Below are 20,018 nucleotides of genomic sequence, written 5' to 3'. Positions count from 1 at the left end.
TTCCTGGACTTGACTGTTTCCTTTCCTATATTAGGGAAGTTTTCAAGTATGATCTCTTTAAGTATCTTCTCAGCCCCTTTTTTTCCCTCTTCTTCTCTGGGACCCCTATAATTCAAATGTTGGTGCATTTAATATTGTCTCAAAAGTCTCTGAGACTGTTCTCAATTCTTTTAATTCTTTTTTCTTTATTCTGCTCTGCAGTAGTTATTTCCTCTGTTTTATCTTCCTGGTCACTTCTCCGTTCTTCTGCCTCAGTTATTCTGCTATTGATTCCTTCTAGAGAATTTTTAATTCCATTTACTGTTTTGTTTATCATTGTTTGTTTGCTCTTTAGTTCTTCTGGGTCCTTGTTAAACGTTTCTTGTATTTTCTCCATTCTATTTCCAAGATTTTGGATCATCTTTACTATCATTACTCGGAATTCCTTTCCAGGTGGACTGCCTATTTCCTCTTTATTTCTTTGGTCTGGTAGGGTTTTACCTTGCTGCTTCATCTGCTGTATATTTCTCTGTCTTCTCATTTTACTTAACTTACTGTGTTTGAGGTCTCCTTTTCGCAGCCTGCAGGTTCATAGTTCCCGTTATTTTTGGTGTCTGTCCCCAGTGGCTAAGGTTGGTTCAGTGGGTTGTGCAGGCTTCCTGGTGAAGGGGACTAATGCCTGTGTTCTTGTGGATGAGGCTGCATCCTGTCTTTCTGGTGGGCAGGACCGCATCAGGTGGTGTGTTTTGGGGTGTCTGTGAACTTGTTATTTTAGGCAGCCTCTCTGCTAATGGGTGGGGTTGTGTTCCTGTCTTGCTAGTTGTTTGGCATAGGGTGTCCAGCACTGTAGCCTGGTGGTCATTGAGTGGAGCTGGGTCTTCACGTTGAGATGGAGATCTCTGGGAGATCTTTCACCATCTGATATTACGTGGGGTTGGGAGGTCTCTGGTGGACCAATGTCCTGAACTCAGCTCTCTAACCTCAGAGGCTCAGGCCTGACACTTGGCCGGAGGACCAAGACCCTGTTAGCCACATGGCTCAGAAGAAAAGGGAGAAAAAAAAGAAAGAAAGAAAGAGAAAGAAAGAAAGAAAGAGAGAGAGACAGAAAGAAAAATAAAGTTATTAAAATAAAAAATATATTATTAAAAATAAAAAATAAGAGTAATTAAAAAGAAAGAAAGAAAGAAAGAAGAGAGCAACCAAATCAAAAAAGAAATCCACCAATGATAACAAGTGCTAAAAACTATACTAAAAAAAACCAAAACAAAGCGAAAAAAGACAGACCCCTAGGTCAAATGGTAAAATCAAAGCTACACAGACAAAATAACACAAAGAAGCATATAAATACACACTCACGAAAGGAGAAAAGGAAAAAAGAATATATATATATAAAAGAAGAAAAAAGGAAGAGAGCACCAAATCAATAAACAAATCTACCAATGATAATAAGCTCTAAATACTAAACTAAGGTAAACATAAAACCAGAAACAAATTAGATGCAGAAATCAAACCCCAAATCTACAGTTGCTCCCAAAGTCCACCTCATCAATTTTGGGACAATTCATTGCTTATTCAGGTATTCCACAATGCAGGGTATATCAATTTGATTGTGGAGATTTAATCCACTGCTCCTGAGGCTGCATGGAGAGATTTCCCTTTCTCTTCTTTGTTCGCACAGCTCCTGGGGTTCAGCTTTGGATATGGCTCTGCCTCTGTGTGTAGGTCGCCTGAGGGCATCTGTTCCCCACCCAGACAGGACGGGGTTAAAGTAGCAGCTGATTAGGGGGCTCTGGCTCACTCAGGCCAGGGGGGAGGGGAGGGTACGGAATGTGGGGCGAGCCTGCGGCGGCAGAGGCCAGCATGATGCAACAGCCTGAGGTACACTGTGTGCTCTCCTGGGGAAGTTGTCCCTGGATCACGGGACCCTGGTAGTGGTGGGCTGCACAGGCTCTCGGGAGAGGAGGTGTGGATAGTGACCTGTGCTTGCACACAGGCTTCTTGGTGGCTGCAGCAGCAGCCTCAGCATTTCATACCCGTCTCTGTGGTCTGCGCTGATAGCTGCATCTCGCACCCATCTCTGGAGCTCGTTTAGGCAGTGTTCTGAATCCCCTCTCCTTGTGCACCCCGAAACAAGGTCTCTTGACTCTTAGGCAGGTCCAGACTTTTTCCCAGACTCCCCTCCAGCTAGCTGTGGCGCATTAGTCCCCTTCAGGCTGTGTTCACGCAGCGAACCCCAGTCCTCTCCCTGGGGTCTGACCTCTGAAACCAGAGCCTCAGCTCCCAGCCCCCACCCGCCCTGGCCAGTGAGCAGACAAGCCTCTCAGGCTGGTGAGTGCTGGTTGGCCGCAATGCTCTGTGCGGGAATCTCTCCGCTGTGCCCTCTGCACCCCTGTTGCTGTGCTCTCCTCCGTGTCTCTGAAGCTTCCCCCACCCACCTGCCGTCTCCGCCAGTGAAGGGGCTTCCTAGTGTGTGGAAACTTTTCCTCCTTCACAGCTCCCTCCCAGAGGTGCAGGTCCCGTCCCTATTCTTTTGTCTATGTTTTTTTTTTTTTTCTTTTGCCCTACTCAGGTACCTGGTGAGTTTCTTGCCTTTTGGGAGGTCTGAGGTCTTCTGCCAGAATTCAGTAGGTGTTCTGTAGGAGCTGTTCCTCATGTAGATGTATTTTTGATGTATTTGTGGGGAGGAAGGTGATCTCCACGTCTTACTCCTCTGCCATCTAGAAGCTATCTCTCACAATTATCTTTAACTTTCTAAAATTTACCCACATTTCAAGACTGTCAATTTCCACTACTTCCTGGAACCTCATTCTTATCTCCCTCAGATAGGAATGAACAATCTAAACACCCCTTTTACTTTTTACAGATTCTAACTATACTGGGCATATTTTGCTTGGCTTTAGAGATACTCACATACTTTAGTATTCTTTTCTACCAGACTGTAATTCCTTTGAAGGCAGGAACTGTTTAATTATTCATGCTCATATCTATACCTCTGTAGGACTCAGCATTGCCTTGCATATCAAAAGCACTCAATAATTACCAGTTAAACTTAATAAAATGTACTAATGAAAATTTTTATCAAAAGAATATGCTAACATTACTGTTACTACCATCTCTTAAAAGGTAAGGTTGTTATTTTTCATACCTGCCCATCACTGTCTTTAATCACCATCAGCACTGGAGTGTCTAAACCTGTCATTGTTCGATAAAGGGTCTTCAAGCTTGTACCATGCTTCCCAGTACCATAAACAAGAGTCCATGGATAGCCAATTGTTCTTGGTGGAAGATGCTTGGTAAGCTTTGAAAAATAAATTGTTAACACATACTCAATAGTTGCTTATTGTTAATCTGTACGATACTAATCCAGTTGGAATTTAATAGTACTTTATAAAATGCAGCCTACAAAAATAACAGTAGAAAATATCATTGTCAAAGATACTGAGATGCTTGAAGAATGACTGTACATTTCTTAGTATGAAATATTAATTGTTCATTAGGAAAAGAAACAGTCATACCAAACAATATACAGATTAGAATAGAGTCAAGAAACATGGATTACTTATTGTTTGCATCCTCTGTATCAAATTAACAAAAATATTTGATGAACTGTTAGCTTGATTATTAATAACCTCTCAAATCCAGAGGCAGACTATCAGAATTAGAAATCAAGCTTCAATATGTTATAACTGTATGGCTTTGAACATTTATGTAACCTCTCTGCACCCACGTTTCTTCACTTACAAAATGTGACAATAAGAGCATCCAACTCCTACAGGGGCTGCAACAACTACATTAGATTGCCCATATAAAGCAAGTAACTGGCACACAATAAGAAATTAAATACTGGCCATTATATTGTCTCACCTAAATTGCTACTGTTATTTATTTTAATGTCTGCTTACCCAAACCTCCTAATATCTTCTATTACAGCTAGCTGCTATATTTTGTTTACTTTCTCTGCATTGAAGACTAAGACTAGGAACAGCAGCCCTGCTTCTTCAGTTTTCAAAACAACTGAAAATAGGGTATTTTATTCTCATGGCACATACTCAGAAAGGCACATATGTGGGTAGGTCATACCTTTTCAATTTGATCTGGCAGTAAGAGTTCACTGGGATCACTTAGGTTTGGTCGAAAAGATTCAGATTCCAGGTCTGCTTTCACTGGAGTAACCTGCTTTGAATTTATATCTTCCCTTGTAGTAATCTAAAGAAGTAAACAGCAGCAACATATTAACACAGAACGGCAACCAACCTTCAAAAATTTTAGCCTTTTGAGAGAAATAAAACCTTATACCTTAAAAAAGGTGGCTAAAGCTTTAATTTAGGATTTTAGAATAGGCAAAAGATGCTCCATCTAATAACAATGGCATGTCCAATGCAGAAAAAGTTTTTTTATAAGCAGACATTTTTCTCATCTACTACATGAGGAAGGACAGGTATTGAATGATAAACTCCACATTTCTGGTAAAAAGAGGTAAGTTGCATGGAAACTTTAATTTTTCTGTTCAAGGGCAAAAAATGAGCCAGCTAGCTTGCTTTTTATCTGTGCTATTTAAAATATGTGAGAATATTTTTTCACGGTTAACATAAAATTTGCCAAAAGTAATTAAGAAAACTTCCTGGGTGCCAAAATTTTAATTTAAAAAATAGTACAAAAAAAAAGGATAATGTTTCATTGGTGTGCATGTGTATGTGAATTTATCTGCTTCACTGAAAAGGTTACCATTAGTTTTAGAAATGCCTTTTTAATTTTTACTTTCTAAACATGAAATTTTTTTATGTAGCTGAACCAAACAATACATTTAAAAGTTAACTTTTTCACAAACCTATTTTTAAATTAGAACAATTTGATGCACTAAAAAGTATGTATGCTTTTCTTGATGGAAATGATCTCACTGATATTCTTAAAATGATAAAATGTTGATTAAATCAAAACAAATTCTTATACAATTTATTCTGTTGGTACTTTTTCCTATTAATTTTATTTTCATATGTAAAATGGAATAATATTAGAAAATAAAATATATGAAACAACAGTGATATTCTTCAAGTGACAGAAACGTTGATTAACTTAAATTCCTGTACAATTTATTCTGTTGGCACTTTTTCATATTAATTTTATTTTTATATATAAAATGCAGTAATATTAGAAAATAAAATATATGAAATGAAACTTTTAATTTGGAAAACAGAATTCTATTGCAGCAGATAACTAAAATGCAGCAATTCTCGGCGACTGTGATTCCACGCAGGAATGAAATCTTGCTAAATTTTGTTCCTTTAACAGATTTCTTACCAAACCTAAACAACATATATTTTCAACCAATACATGTTCTAGAACTGTATTGTTTTTTGATGAAAACTATATTAATTCTTTCACATCATCATCATGTTTTACCCTTATTTTGATGATGTGAAAGGTTAAAAAATATCCAAGGCAGCATGAGAAGCATTAAAAGAAAAGAAAAAAATTCAGGAGATCTAGCAAAGCCATGAAAGCATATCTCATTAAGAAGAGGAAAACACACAATAATACACCAAGCTGAAAAATGAGGTCAAATATATAGTTCTTATTCCTGAAAAATCACAAAGATTATTTCACAGAATTTTAAACAATTTATCTAGTTGTAGTGCCTAATCTATACTATTCCAAAGTATTTCTAATACCAACCAGGAAAACCTAAGGAGAAAAACAATTCATCTCATTATGATATTTGATGTAGGGTTGATACAACTGAAATAGCCTTAAAGAAGAGAACCTTGCTATCCGTTAAATTTTAAAACATTTTCCCATAGTACATCTTTCGGATTCCATTTAGTAAAGATTCTACCTCAAACCCAAGACATTCTTCCAATGTAAAATGAAAACCCCTCATCAATCTAAGAAATACAGTACTGAGAACAGTTCTAAAATAACAGAAAATTCCTCTGAACATTTTTCAAATGAAAAGATGCCAGAAAAGAAAGTCCTACAGCTCTTCAAGGCAATACTGTACTCTTTAATACAAAAGGAATTTTCTGATGGCGTATTTTAGTGCTGCAGTCAAAACGAATCCTTCAAAAAAGAGATTTGCCCTGACAAAAGACACTGAAAACAGGGAATATTCAATCTCTGGAGGGGTTTAAACTACTGAAGGGGGCACCTGGAGACGTCTGCAGAGTGTGCGCAGTTCTTCAGTATTTAGAGCATCGATCCTGCGGTGATACTCAGCCACTGACACTACCTGAATATGGAGACAGGAAGACAATAATTCCACTGACAGTTGAGAAAAACAGCCAAAACAAAACAAAAATTGGAGAAATTTAAATGGGAAAGAGAACTGTAATCAGGATTTCTTTCCCCACTCCATGCTGAAAATCCAAGAGATTTATATATTAAACTACGGTGACATACACATGAATGAATTTAACTTATTAACTACTACATCCAACTAACTACTAGTACACAACTTAAGGTTTATTTATAACTACTAGTACACAACTTAAGTTTCATATAGACAGAATTTGACTGAATAAATAGAATTACAGTCCTTTATAAAAGAAACACTATATAAAACATAACATGCTTTGCTAATATCAAAGATAACATCTAAAATCTAACTGTCTTGCAGTTTACAAAGAAAATGGTAGTTTCAACTCTCCCCTTCGAATCAGTTTTAACTCAAAGGTTACATCCTAATGGCAATGCTGGAAAAATTTCTTCTAGGCAAAGGTAACAAACGTACCCGTGCTATATGATCTGTATCAGAACAGAGAAGTGGGGGAGCAAGAAAAAGATATGAAGTACATTTTAAAACCTAAGACAGTAAGAAAAATAAGCTCCAGAAATAGAAAATTAGATTTTTAAAAGCATATCTAATAGCACTCTCAGGCATGTCCACTTAGTCTTTCTAAATGATCCTAAACTGAAAGTTTTTGCCTTTCCTCTACAGTAACTCTTTGTAGTTGGTACTGTAGCAGTTATTTGTGACTAAAATGTAATGACCTTCCTACATTCTAAATTTCTAAGGGAAATTCTATATCTTCTATAATTGTCTAGACCAGTCTCTTGCACGGTGCTGAATTTGAAAGCCATGTCTGACAGATAAATATTATTATAAAAAGCCCATGAAAACAGACAAGTTTCCTCAGACTGACACAACAGCTACAGCTTTTTCAGATCGTGACATAATTCCCAAAACAGTAAGCATAATATAGTGAACTCTGGTGGTGCTATAAATGTGTGTTGAATTCTCCTGACCTATGACAAATTCCTCTTGTGATCAATCAATTATGTGTAGAGGTTCTGGTCACAAAATGCAGTTAAACCAACTGACCCATAAAAGGTTTAGATTTTTAAACTAACCTAGGTTTTAAAAGGTTCTTGTTCCAATCAACTAAAACGCATTAGCTACTTCTATGAAGAGCTGTAAAGTTGTTGAAAGCAATGAAAGACATGAGAATAGAAAAAAGGAAAAGAAACTGAACAGATTTTCCATTCTGGCCATTATTATTAGATTGACTTTTGAAAAGCAAGAATGCTTGCAATATGATAGCTGACTCTCTACTTACAAAGAAACCCAAAGTAGTTATGATTTCAAGCTCTGGGGAATCAGATGGACCTAGGTTTTCCCCCTTCCTTATCTATTTCTCCATAAAACAGTGGAAATAATAATAGTACATACTAAATAGGGTTTTTGTGTAAATAAAATGAAGAAATGAAATGCACATAGAGGATTGAGTATAGTGCCCACCACAGACTAAACAGGGGTTAACACTACTTTTACTTAATTTTCCATCAATCACCCTAAGGACTAAAGGATAATGTTGAAGAGTCTCCATATTTATTTTTGGTTTTTATTTTTGATATTAAAGTATTTCAGTTTTAAGAACTCAACTATTTTATATATTTTGTCTATTTTGAAAGTTCAATTTAAAAATATTAAAGGTTTTTCAATTAAGAACAGAATTTTCAATAAAGATGAAAGAAAAATTAGGTACTAAAAGTAAAAAAAATTAAAATCACAGCTTGCTTTTCTAAGACCAGCAAAAGAAATCTCTACAAAATATTTAATGACCAGTTATACCTTTCTTCCTCCTTCCTATGGCATTCAGTCTAATCGAGAGTTTCCTAGACAAGCATTTTCAAATTATATGACTTAACTGTTCCTCTGCATTCTTTCTATTCCTCTACTCAACACTGATCTTACACTGAAAGCTCTTCCTTTTACCATATAAAACACAGTTCCTGGATGAAAGTAAAATTGAATTTGCTCACAAAACGGATCAGTTATAATCTAATTGTATCAACATCACTTAGAGTAGGAATCATCAGTGAGGGAACCATAAACTGGCATCATAAGTATAAGCTTATAACATCTGGTAGTCATAGTTTCTTTAATGTCACAAATCTACTTTCCTCATTCATTTTTTTTTTTTTGAACTGTATTCCTTTCTGGAACTTATAAACTCACCACTTCCTTACCTTTAAATATTTACTCATGCTGTGATGAATGATAATATACAATATTGTCAAAAGAGTAGGTGAACTAATAAAGAAAAAGGATTTGAAATCAAATGACTATGATCTTGGGGTGGCCTCAGCCTGCAGCAGCTTCAAGCAGGATTTCGGTTCCCCGGCCAGAGACTTAAGTCAGGCCTCGGCAGTGAGAGCGCTGAATCCTAGCCACTAGACCACCAGGGACAGTGGCCAGCGACAAGGTCCCTGGCTTGTCAGCTTTGTAGAAATGAATTCCCAGAGATGAAAAGCAGTGAAAAAAGTAAAGCATTTATCAGGAGGAAAAAGGGTACGTATGAACAGACTCACATGGGCAGACTCAGAGTCGAGAGTTGTGTGCTCGTAGTAGTTTACCTCACTTGTATGGGACATTTCTTCTGGGTTCCCTTTGGCCAATTATCTTGCTTTGCCTGGTTCTGGGTCTCTAATTGGTTTATCTCAGGGTCCTCCCACGTGTGCATGTGCATCTCTTAGCCGAGATGGAATTCTAGAGAAGAGGCCTATGGGTAGGTTGACATCACTTACTATGGGGTGACGCCCCCTCCCTTTTTGGCCTCTGTGGAGCCTTTCTGCGCATGTGTAGTGGGAAAGGTCTCCTTGACTCTGAGAACGAGAAATATGTGGTCCCTTTATCTTTCATCTGGGCAGGTCTTAGCTTCTCCTTCCTCCTGCTGTTGTATTCATCTTGGAGAATCTGTCCACAGGGGATAAACTCCAGCTGCTCAGCCTGGGGCCCATCTATCTCCTGCCTCAACTAGAGAAATATACTTCCTCCTCTCAAAATAAATGAATAAAGAGATATAGATTCCTAGTATATATGGTGGATCTGGAATTAGTCTCAAATTAATTTTTAACCCCTTGGTAAATCATACTCCATGTACAGAATGTATTACTTTACCCAAAAGATTAAACCTAAGTGGAAAATGGACAGATTGCTACAAAATGTCCTGTATCACACTCCCAATTATTAAAGGTACACAGTTGAGGAAATCAAGACCTTTTGCTTCCTGAGGAGCAAAGCAGTTTGCCTATACTGCTAAATCCCATCTGCAGAAACTAAGTACTATGAACTACCCTCTGCAGAATTAAGTGCTACTCTCTAGTCTCTTCAGTTTTTCACAAAGGACTCTCACAAAGAGAGCATTTATTTTCAACAAATTAGAAATGTGAAGGCAGAAATAAACCTACCCATCTCTATTACAAAGAGACTAATAACAACAACAACCAGAACAGAAGCTGAAAATAGAGGAAATGCTGCAAATCCCATGAATAAGAACATGCTGTCCGAGAAAGAAAAGAGCTTCAGTCTAACATTGGTCTAACAGTCCTCCTTCCAGGATATTCCAGTATTTCCTCCTGAGATTACACCATAAACAAGCCAAAAACCTTTCCCCCAAGTGCCTTGCAGACTAAAAAAGGTATCTGTGAATGTGCAATTTTTATTTCTCACTTATGCCTTACTTTTATTCCTTAGTAAAGGAAGATGGGGTAGAAAGAAAAATGTTACTTAACAATGCCATTTATATTTACTTTGGAATCCAAAAATATTTTTAAAAAGGAGGAAATTAAAGTTGAGCTGTTGTAGCTAACAAAAAAGGGCATACAACAGCATCCTGAACTTACATAACATTCTGTTCTATATTTCATAATATATGACAAAGTCTTATCACAAAATAAGACCTGGATTATGTTAAAACTTTACTCCTTTTTGCCTTAAATTAAAACTACTGTTTTCAAAATACACTTCTGTGACTTAAATAAAATATAAAAGGAGCAAATAGAGAATCATAAATTAGGTAACTAGAAAGTAGAATTAAGAGGGAAAAAAAGGATTAAATCCCGAATGAATAAAAAACAGAACACATTACTGAAGTTTTGATTTGAAGAAATCTTTTATATTTAAAATTACATCCTGTTAAGTATATCTGCAGATGACTCACATAGAATTTCATAAGAAGGCAGATATATTCACTGTTCTTTTAGTCAAAAAAAAAAAAAACCTGTTAACTACTCAAAACCATTCAATTACAATATGTGTATATTATACTAGCCTCATAGAACAATAAACGTAAGAAGTGACTCTCACAAAAAGGGAATAATCTTGTTTTCCCCACAGCATATCAGGGGAAAAGAACACTCATTACATAATCTTGAGATATATTAATTCACTATTATAGTTGGAGACTTCAAAACTCCTCTATCAGTAATTTGCAAATCTGACAGAAAATCAGTAAGGACATAGCTGAACTGTATTCTCAATTAGTTGGATCTAATTGACATGTATAGAATACTCCATCCAACAACAGCTGAATACATATTCTTCTCAAGCTCACATGGAACATTCACTCAGACAGAACACATTCTGGAACATTAAACATACCTTAACAAATATAAATCATAAAGTATGCTCTCAGACCACAATGAAATTAAACTAGAAATCAGTAACAGAGAAATAGTGTGAAAATCCCAAATTACTTTAGAACAACACACTGCTAATTAACACATAATCATTAAAGTCTTGGGAGAAATTTAAAATATTCTGAACTAAATAAAAATATAAGTTACCAAAATTTTGGGATACAGTGAAAGCAGGAATTAAGAGGAAAATTTATAGCACTGAATGCACATGTAAGAAAAGAGAAAGATCTAAAATCAATAATCTCAGCTTCCATTTTAGGAAACTAGAAAAAGAAGAGTTAATTAAGTCTGAAGTCGAAGAAAAGAAATAATAGAAAAAAATCAGAGTAGAAATCAGTGAAACAGAAAGCAGAAAATCAATAGAGAAAACTCAACAAAACCAAAAACCAGTTCTTTGGAAAGATCAATAAAATTGATAAACCTCTAGCCAGGCTAACTAAAATAAGAAAAAAAACACACAAATAAATTATATCATAAATGAAGACAGGCCATCATTTTTGATAATAAAGGAAAATAAAGGAATATTATAAACAACTCTATACCTACAAATTTGAAAACCTAGATGAAATGGACCAATTCCTTGAAAGACACAAACCACTAAACTCACACAGAAGAAACAAATCATCTGAACAGCCCTATATCTACTAAATAAATTGAATTAGTAATTAATAGCCTTGCAAAACAGAAAGTACCAGGCCCAGTTCTAGCCAAGTAAAATGAATTAGCTACCAGTAAACATCAAGGTAACTCTATGAAAAGCTATGCAAAATTGCTGAGCACTATGACAGACATGATCATAGAAAAAAGGAAAAACTGAACAGATTTTCATTCTGGCCAATATAATTATATTGACTTTTGCAAAGCAAAAATGCATACACCACGGCAGCTGATTTTGTACTTACAAAGAAACCCAAAGTGGTATGATCTCTAGCTCTGGAGCATCTTCAGTGAATCCAGATAGATTCACTAGTGAATTCAATTAAACATTTAAGGAAGAAATTATACTAAATCTCTACAATCTCTTCGAGAAAAACAGAAGCAGAGAAAATACTTCCCAATTCATTCTATGAGGCCAGCACTACCCTAATAAAAAATAAACAAAGACATTGTAAGAAAGACAAACTACAGACCAATATCTCTCATGAACATACATGCAAAAAAACCTCAACAAAATATTACCAAATTGAATCCAACAATGTATAAAAAAGATATCTATACAGTGACCAAGTGGGATTTAATTCCAGGTATGCAAGGGATATGCAAGGGATTTCAACATTTGAAAATCAACTGATATAATCCATTACACATAAATAGATGCAGAAAAAGCATTAGTCAAAATCTAACATTCATTATAAAAACTCCCGGCAACCTAGAAATAGAGGGTAACTCCTGCAACTTGATAAAGAACATCTAACGAAAAAATCCTACAACATCATACATAATGGTGAAAAACGAAATACTTTCCCACTCCTATTCAACATTGTACTGGAAGACCTAGCTAATGCAGTAAAACAAGAAAAGGAAATAAAAGGTATACAGATTGGAAAGGATGGAATAAAACTCTTAGCAGATGACATAATTGTTTATTAAGAAAATTCTAAAGAATCATCCAAAAACTACTGGAGTTAATAAGCAATCATAGTAGGCTTGCAGGATGTAAGGTTATATACAAAAGTCAACTGCTTTTCTATATATCAGCAATGAGTAACTGGAATCTGAAATGTAAAACCATACTATTTATATTAGTACAGAAAAAAATGAAATACATGAAGTACAAAATTTTGAAGAAAGAAATCAAAGAAGATTTAAATAAATGAAGAGATATTCCATGTTCATATATATGGATAGGAAGACAATACTGTCAAGATCAGTTTTTCCCAACTTGGTCTATAGACTCAACATGATTCCAATAAAAATCCCACCAAGTTACTTTGTGGATATAGGCAAACTGATTATTTAAAGTTTATGTAGAAAGATCCCAATGCCAACACAGTAATGAAGGAAAAGAACAAAACTGAATGACTGACACTATTCAACTTCAAGACTTGCTATAAAGTAATCAAGATTGTGATACTGGCAAAAGAACAAACAGATCAGTGGAATGGAAGAAAGCACCTACACATAGACTCACACAAGTACAGTCAATTGATTTTTGACAAAGAAGCAAAGATAATGCAATGAAGAATGGATGGTCTTCTACCAAATAGTGGTGGAACAACTGGACAACCACACACAAAAAAGTTAATCTAGACAAAGTCCTTATACTTTTCACAAAAATTAACTCAAAATGGATCATCAACCTAAATGTAAAATGCAAAAGTATAAAACAACTAGAAGATAATACAGAAAAAAATCTAGGTGAACATGGGTTTGAAGATGCATTTTTAGATAGAACACCAAAAGCATGATCCATAAAAAAAACTAGTAAGTTGGATTTCATTATAATTAAAAACGTCTGCTCTGTAACAGACACTGTCAAGAGAATAAAAAAATAATCCACAGACTGGGAGAAAATCTTTGCAAAATACATTGCTGATAAATATGTTATCCAAAATATACAAAGAACTCTTAAAAAACAACAAGAGAACAAACAAAACATGAACTAAAGATCTGGACATGTAAGAATATGAAAAGATGCTCTATGCCATATGTCATCAGAAAAATGCAAATTAAAATAACAATGGGATACCACTACGCACCTATTTAGAATGAAAGCACTGACAATATTAAATGCTGGTGAGGATGCAGAGCAGCAGGAACTCTCATTCATTGCTGGTAGAGCACAAAATGGTACAGTCACTTTGGAAAACAGTTTGGCAGTTTCTGTTACAAAACTAAACATACTCTTATTATACAATCTAGCAGTCACACTCCTTGGTATTTACCTAAATGAGCTGAAAACTTAGGTCCACATAAAATCTGCACATGAATGTTTATAACAACCTTTTATTTAGTATTAGTATCAAAACTTGGAAGTAACCAAAATGTCCTTCTATAGGTGAATAGACAAACTGTGGTACACTAAGAAAATGGAATATTAAATGTCAGCACTAAAAAGAAATGAGCTATCAAGCCATGAAAAGACAGGGAGGAAACTTAAATGCATTTTACTAACTGAAAGAAGCCAATATGAAAAAGCTACATATGATACGATTCCAACTAGATGATACTCTGGAAAAGGCAAAACTATAGAAAGATTAAAAACATCAGTGGTTCTCAGGTGGAGGGAAGGAGGGATGAACAGATGGAGCACAGGGCATTTTGAAGGCAGTGAGACTACACTGTATCATCCTGTAATGGCAGATACATGTCATTCCATAGAACGTGTAACACAAAGAATGAACCCTAATGTAAACTACAGACTTTGGGTGATAATAATATGTATTAGCTCATAAATTATAACATGTACCACATTAATACAAGATGTAAATAACAGGGGTACTGTGTTTGGAGAGAAAGGGGTATATGGGAGCTCTCTGTACTTCCCATTCAATTTTTCTGTAAATCTAAAATCTCTAAAAAATAAAATCTATTAATTAAAGAAAAACAGGGAAAAAAACCAGGCAAACACAAAATTCAGGGAGGTAGTTACCAATTTGGAGTTGACATGAGGTGAGATAGAGAAAGAACACATAGGATGATGCACTTTCACTGGTAACGTTTTAGTTCTTAAGTTGGGTAGTGAATGAGTGAGTGTGGTCGCAAATATTCATTTTATCATTATGTCTCACAACTTACATATGTAATAAATATGCTTTTCAACTACTAAGTCAAATAAATAAAGAAAAAATATTCTACACTGAATATATGTGTATATGTCCTTTTTTCAATTATGTTGTGACATAATTAGTAAGATGTTTTATACAATAAGCATAAACACTAGTTAAAAAACTTCCCATGAATATGTACTATAGGTAGGCAACATAGTATAGTAGGTTTAGCTGTAGAACTCTGTCTTAATTCTGATTCTGTTTAATAATCGTTCCTACATATGCCTGAGGGATTGCTTCCAGAAACCTTCACAGAAACCAAAACCCATGGATGCTCAGGTCCCTCATAGAAAACAGCACAGTATTTGCATATAATCTATGCATATCCTCTCCTTAAATCATCTATATATTACTTATAATACCTAATACAATGTAAATGCTATGTAAATAGTTGTCAGCATTGTGGCAACTTCAAGTTTTGCTTTTTGGAACTTCCTGGGATTGTTTTTCCAAATATTGTTAATCTGTGGTTGGTTGAATCTGCGAACGCAGAACCATCGAATGCAGAACTGGTAGATAAGGAAGTCTGATTATTTTAGATTTGTGAACTTGAGCAACCGTACTTAATCTCTCAATTTCTGGTCTTTCAAATGGAAATAATAATCATATCTTAGGCACTTTATGAGGAATAAATAATAGTATGTGTAAGATATATATAAAGTAGAAAATGATACAGCAAATGTACAAAATAAATGTTAATCTCCTTCTCCTAGTTATAGTCTGAAGATTTTGAGAGCACGTATAGCAAAGAATTTAAGGGCACAGCTTACAGCCAGAATAGAATGCCTGGATTCAAACCACAGCTCTGACCTTTATTGATCAGAGTATGGCTGTTATATGCCTCTGTTTTGTAAAATGAAGGTGAAAGCAGCAATATTTCACAGGTTGAGGATTAAGTAAAAAACTCATGGTAAGTGTATAGTGTTAGTATAAGTAATTATTAATATTTTAATCAGTATTATAATCATTAGCTGAGGTCCCTGGAAAGAGTTTTACATTTAAATTTGTTCTTAAAATTCTACCTGTGAACTAATTTCTATACAGATGTAAGTAATTCATCATGTCATGTGTTTTCAAATATAAAGACCTAAAATACAAAAAAAAAATTCATCTTGTCATATATTAGGGCCTAAAAACAACAAAAAAAGGAAAAGATGAGAAAATTCAGTGAAGTACTGATAGAAAAAAATGATGTTATTTAGTATTTTGTGACTTTAATCTGATTAAACTTATACCCTTATAAAATGAGCTTATAACCTTCACATGAATTACAATTTACTGACAGACACTAAAAAGGCAGGATATAGTAATATGGGTATATCAAATAAATAAACAGCTTCAAGTAAATGATTAGAGATTAAAGTTTAGGTTATTTATCAGAATAAACTCTAAAACAGCCTTTAAAAATAAAGAAAACATAGCAGGATGGCTGAGCAGAAAGACCCTGAGTACATGAGCACACCAAAATTACAATTATTTACAGAACAACTATCAGTGAAACAGACCAGAACCTATCAGAAAAGATCTTTTACAACTATAGATATAATGAAGATGGGCAGCAGGGGTGGAGTCATGGTACAGTCAAGACCATACCCCTGGTAGGTGAACCAGAAACAGAAGAATAATTATTGCAGAAGTTCTCCCCAAGGAGTCTGAGCCCCACATCAGGCTCCCAAACCCAAGGGTCCTGTGCTGGAAAGACAAGCCTCCAGAATATTTGACTTTGAAGGCAAGTGGGGCTTCCTTTTGGAAGACCCAGAGGGTTGTAGGAAATAGAGACTTCACTCTTAAGAGGGCGTACACACTCTGGGACTGGGGACAGAAGCAGTAATTTGAAAGGAGCCTCAGTTAGACCTGCCTGTTGATCTTGGAGAGTCTCCTGGAGAGGCAGGAGGCAAAAGGAGCTTACCTTGGGGACACATACACTGGCAGAAGCCATCTTTGGGAGCTTGTTCTACCATGGGGACATTAATGATGGCAAGTACCATTTGGAATCTTCCCATTACCTTATTAGCACCTGAACCCAGCCCTGCCCACCAACCTACAGGCACCAGTACCAGGTGCCTCAGGCCAAGCAACTAACTGAGCAGGGACACAGTGCCACCCAACAGCAGACAGGCTGCCTTAAGAACCCCTGAGCCCACAGCCTCCCCTGTACATTGCCCAGCCTACCAGAGGGCCCACCAACCAGTACACAGGCACTAGACCTGGGACCAAGGGAATGATCATGATATGATCAAAGAACTCAGGAGAAAAACAGATTAACAGAGTGAGAAATCTTAAGTGTTTAACAAAGAGTTAGAAAATATAAAAGAGCAACCAAACAGAGGTGAAGAATCCAGAAAGTAAAATGAAAAATACACTAGAAGGAATCGACATTCGACTAAATGATACAGAGGAATGGAAAAGTGAGCTGGAAGACAGAGTAGTGGAAATCACAGAAGTGGAACAGAAAAAAAGAGAAAGGATAAAAAGAAATGAGGACACTAAGTGACCTCTAGGACAACATCAAGTGTGCTAACGTTCACATTCTAGGAGTCACAGAAGAAGAGAGAAAGGGGCAGAGAAAATACCTGAAGGCATAATCACTGAAGACTTCCCTAACCTAGGAAAGGAAACAGACATCCAGGTCTAGGACACACAGAGTTCCAAACATGATCAACCCAAAGAGGACCACAGCAAGACATACTGTAATTAAAATGGCAAAACTTTTAAATAAAGAGAATATTAAAGGCAGCAAGGTAAAAGCAACAACTTATATACAAGGAACTCCCATAAGACTATGAGCTGAATTTTTAGTAGAAACACTGCAGGATAGAAGGAAGTAGCACAATATATTTTAAATGATGAAAGGGAAAAACCTACAACTGAGAATACTTTACCTGGCAAGGCTCTCAATCAGATTTGATGGAGACATTAGAAGTTTTACAGACAAACAAAACGTAAAAGTGTTCACCCAATCAGCTTTACAAGAAATGTTAAACGGGCTTCTCTAAGTGAAAAAGAAAAGGCCACAACTGGAAACATGAAAATTACTAAACAAAAAAGCTCATTGGTAAAGGCAAATAGGTTGTAAATCAACTGCATAAAAGCTAGTAGGAAGGTTAAAAGACAAAAGTAGTAAAACCATCTACATCCATGATAAACACTTAAGGGATACTCAAAAGAAAAAAGTGTTAAATATGTCAAAAACAGTAAACGTGAAGAGAGAAGAGTAAAAATGCAGGGTTGTTGAAATGCATTTGAAATTAAGAGAACAGCAATTTAAAATAATCACATACATATATAGATTGCTTGCTCGCTGTGTGTGTGTGTGTGTGCGTGTGTGTGTGTGTGTGTGTGTGTGTGTGTATAAAAACCTCATGGTAACCACAAACCAAAAATCTATAACAGATACACACACAAAAATGAGAAGGGCATCTGCATGTAACACTAAAGATAGTTATCAAATCACAAGGGAAGAGAACAAAAGAAAGGAACAAAAAAGAACTGCAAAAACAATTAACAAAATGGCAATAAGTACATACAGATCAATAATTACTTTAAATGTAAATGGACTAAATGCTCCAATCGAAAGTCATGGAGTGGTTGAATGCATACAAAAACAAGACCTATATATATGCTGTCTTAAGAAGTCAGACACACACAGACTGAAAATGAGGAGATAGAAAAACATATGCCATGCAAAAGGAAATCAAAAGAAAGTCAGGGTAGCACTACTTCTATCAGACAAAATACTTTAAAACAAGGCTGTTACAAGACACAAAGAAGGGCCTTACATAATGATAAAGGGATCAATCCAGGAAGAAGATACAGCAACTGTAAATATATGTGCACCCAACATAGGACCACCTAACACAGAAAATATTAACATAAATAAAGAAAGAAACTGACAGTAACACAATAATAGCAGAGGCCATTAACACCCCACTTACATCATCCCAACAGAATATCAATAAGGAAACACTGGCCTTAAATGACACATCAGACCAGATGAAGTTAATAGATATATATGGAATACTGCATCCAAAAGCAGCAGAGTATACATTCTTTTCAAGTGCAAATGAAACATTTTCCAAGATACATCACATGGTAGGCCACAAAACAAGCCTCAGTAAATTTAAGAAAATTGAAATCATATCACGCATCTAATCTGACCAGAGTGATATGAGACTAGAAATCGACTACAAGAAAAAAAGCTGCAAAAAAAATACAAATATATGGAGGCTAAACAATATCCTACTAAACAAACAATGGATCACTGAAGAAATCAAAAAATACCTGGAGACAGATGAATATGAAACACAATGATCCAAAATCAAAAGGACGCAAAAGCAGTTAAAAGAGGGAAGTATATAGCGATACAAGCTTACCTCAGGAAACAAGAAAAATCTCCAATAAACAACCTAACCTTACACCTAAAAGAACTAGAAAAAGAATAAACAAAACACAAAGTTAGTAGAAGGAAAGAAATCATAAAGATAGAAGCAGAAATAAATGAAATGGAGACTAAAAAAAAAAATAGAAAAGATTAGTGAAACTAAGAGATGGTTCTTTGAAAAGATAAACAAAACTGATGAACCTTTAGCCTGACTCATCAAGAAAAAAAGAGAGAAGTCCCAATTCAATAAAATCAGAAATGAAAAAGGAAGAGAAATCATAACAGATTACTGTGGACAGCTATATGACAATAAAATGGACAACCTAGAAGAAATGGACAAATTCCTACAAATGTACAATCTCCCAAGCATAAACCGGGAAGAAAGAGAAAATGTGAACAGACCAAATACCAGTAATGAAACTGAGTTAGTAATAAAAGTTCCCATCAAACAAAAGTCTAGGACCAGACGGCTTAATAGGTGAATTGTACCAAACATTTAGCAAAGAGTTAACACCCATCCTTCTCAAAGTATTCCAAAACACTGCAGAGAAAAGAACACTTCTGAATTCATTCTATGAGGCCAGCATTACCCTGATACTGAAACCAAAGATACCACACACACAAAAAATTACAGGCCAATATCAATGATAAACATAGGTACAAAAATCCTCAACAAAATATTAGAAAACCGAACCCAACAAAACATTAAAAGGATCATACACCATGAGTAAGTGGGATTTATCCCAGGGATGAAAGGATGGCTCAATATCTGTAAATCAATCAGTGTGATATATACCACATTAACAAATTGAAGAATAAAAACCATATGACCATTTTGATAGATGCAAAAAAGCTTTTGACAAAATACAACATCCATTTATGATAAAAACATTCCAGACAGTGGGTATAGAGGGAACATACCTCAACATAATAAAGGCCATGTACGAGAAGCTCACAGCTAATATTATACT

General features: G+C 35.5%; 1 protein-coding gene across 4 annotated transcripts in view; it reads right to left on the bottom strand.

The window, feature by feature from the left end:
- The window catches only part of OXR1 (oxidation resistance 1), a 446,899-nt gene that overhangs the window by 10,098 nt on the left and 416,783 nt on the right, over window positions 1-20,018 (bottom strand). For 3 of the 4 annotated variants that reach the window (XM_059995055.2, XM_059995056.1, XM_059995060.1), the window contains 2 exons: window positions 4,060-4,185; window positions 3,125-3,277 (listed from right to left, as the gene is read on the bottom strand). In XM_059995055.2, coding sequence (XP_059851038.1) covers window positions 3,125-3,277; window positions 4,060-4,185 — 279 coding nt within the window. Of the gene's footprint in view, window positions 1-3,124; window positions 3,278-4,059; window positions 4,186-6,124; window positions 6,206-20,018 lie in introns of all 4 variants that reach the window. The other variant, XM_059995052.1, reaches the window with a different exon arrangement.

The sequence above is a fragment of the Delphinus delphis genome, chromosome 17, assembly GCF_949987515.2.
Source record: "Delphinus delphis chromosome 17, mDelDel1.2, whole genome shotgun sequence".
Classification (NCBI taxonomy): domain Eukaryota; kingdom Metazoa; phylum Chordata; class Mammalia; order Artiodactyla; family Delphinidae; genus Delphinus; species Delphinus delphis.
This window is presented reverse-complemented; position numbering and strand designations above follow the sequence as displayed.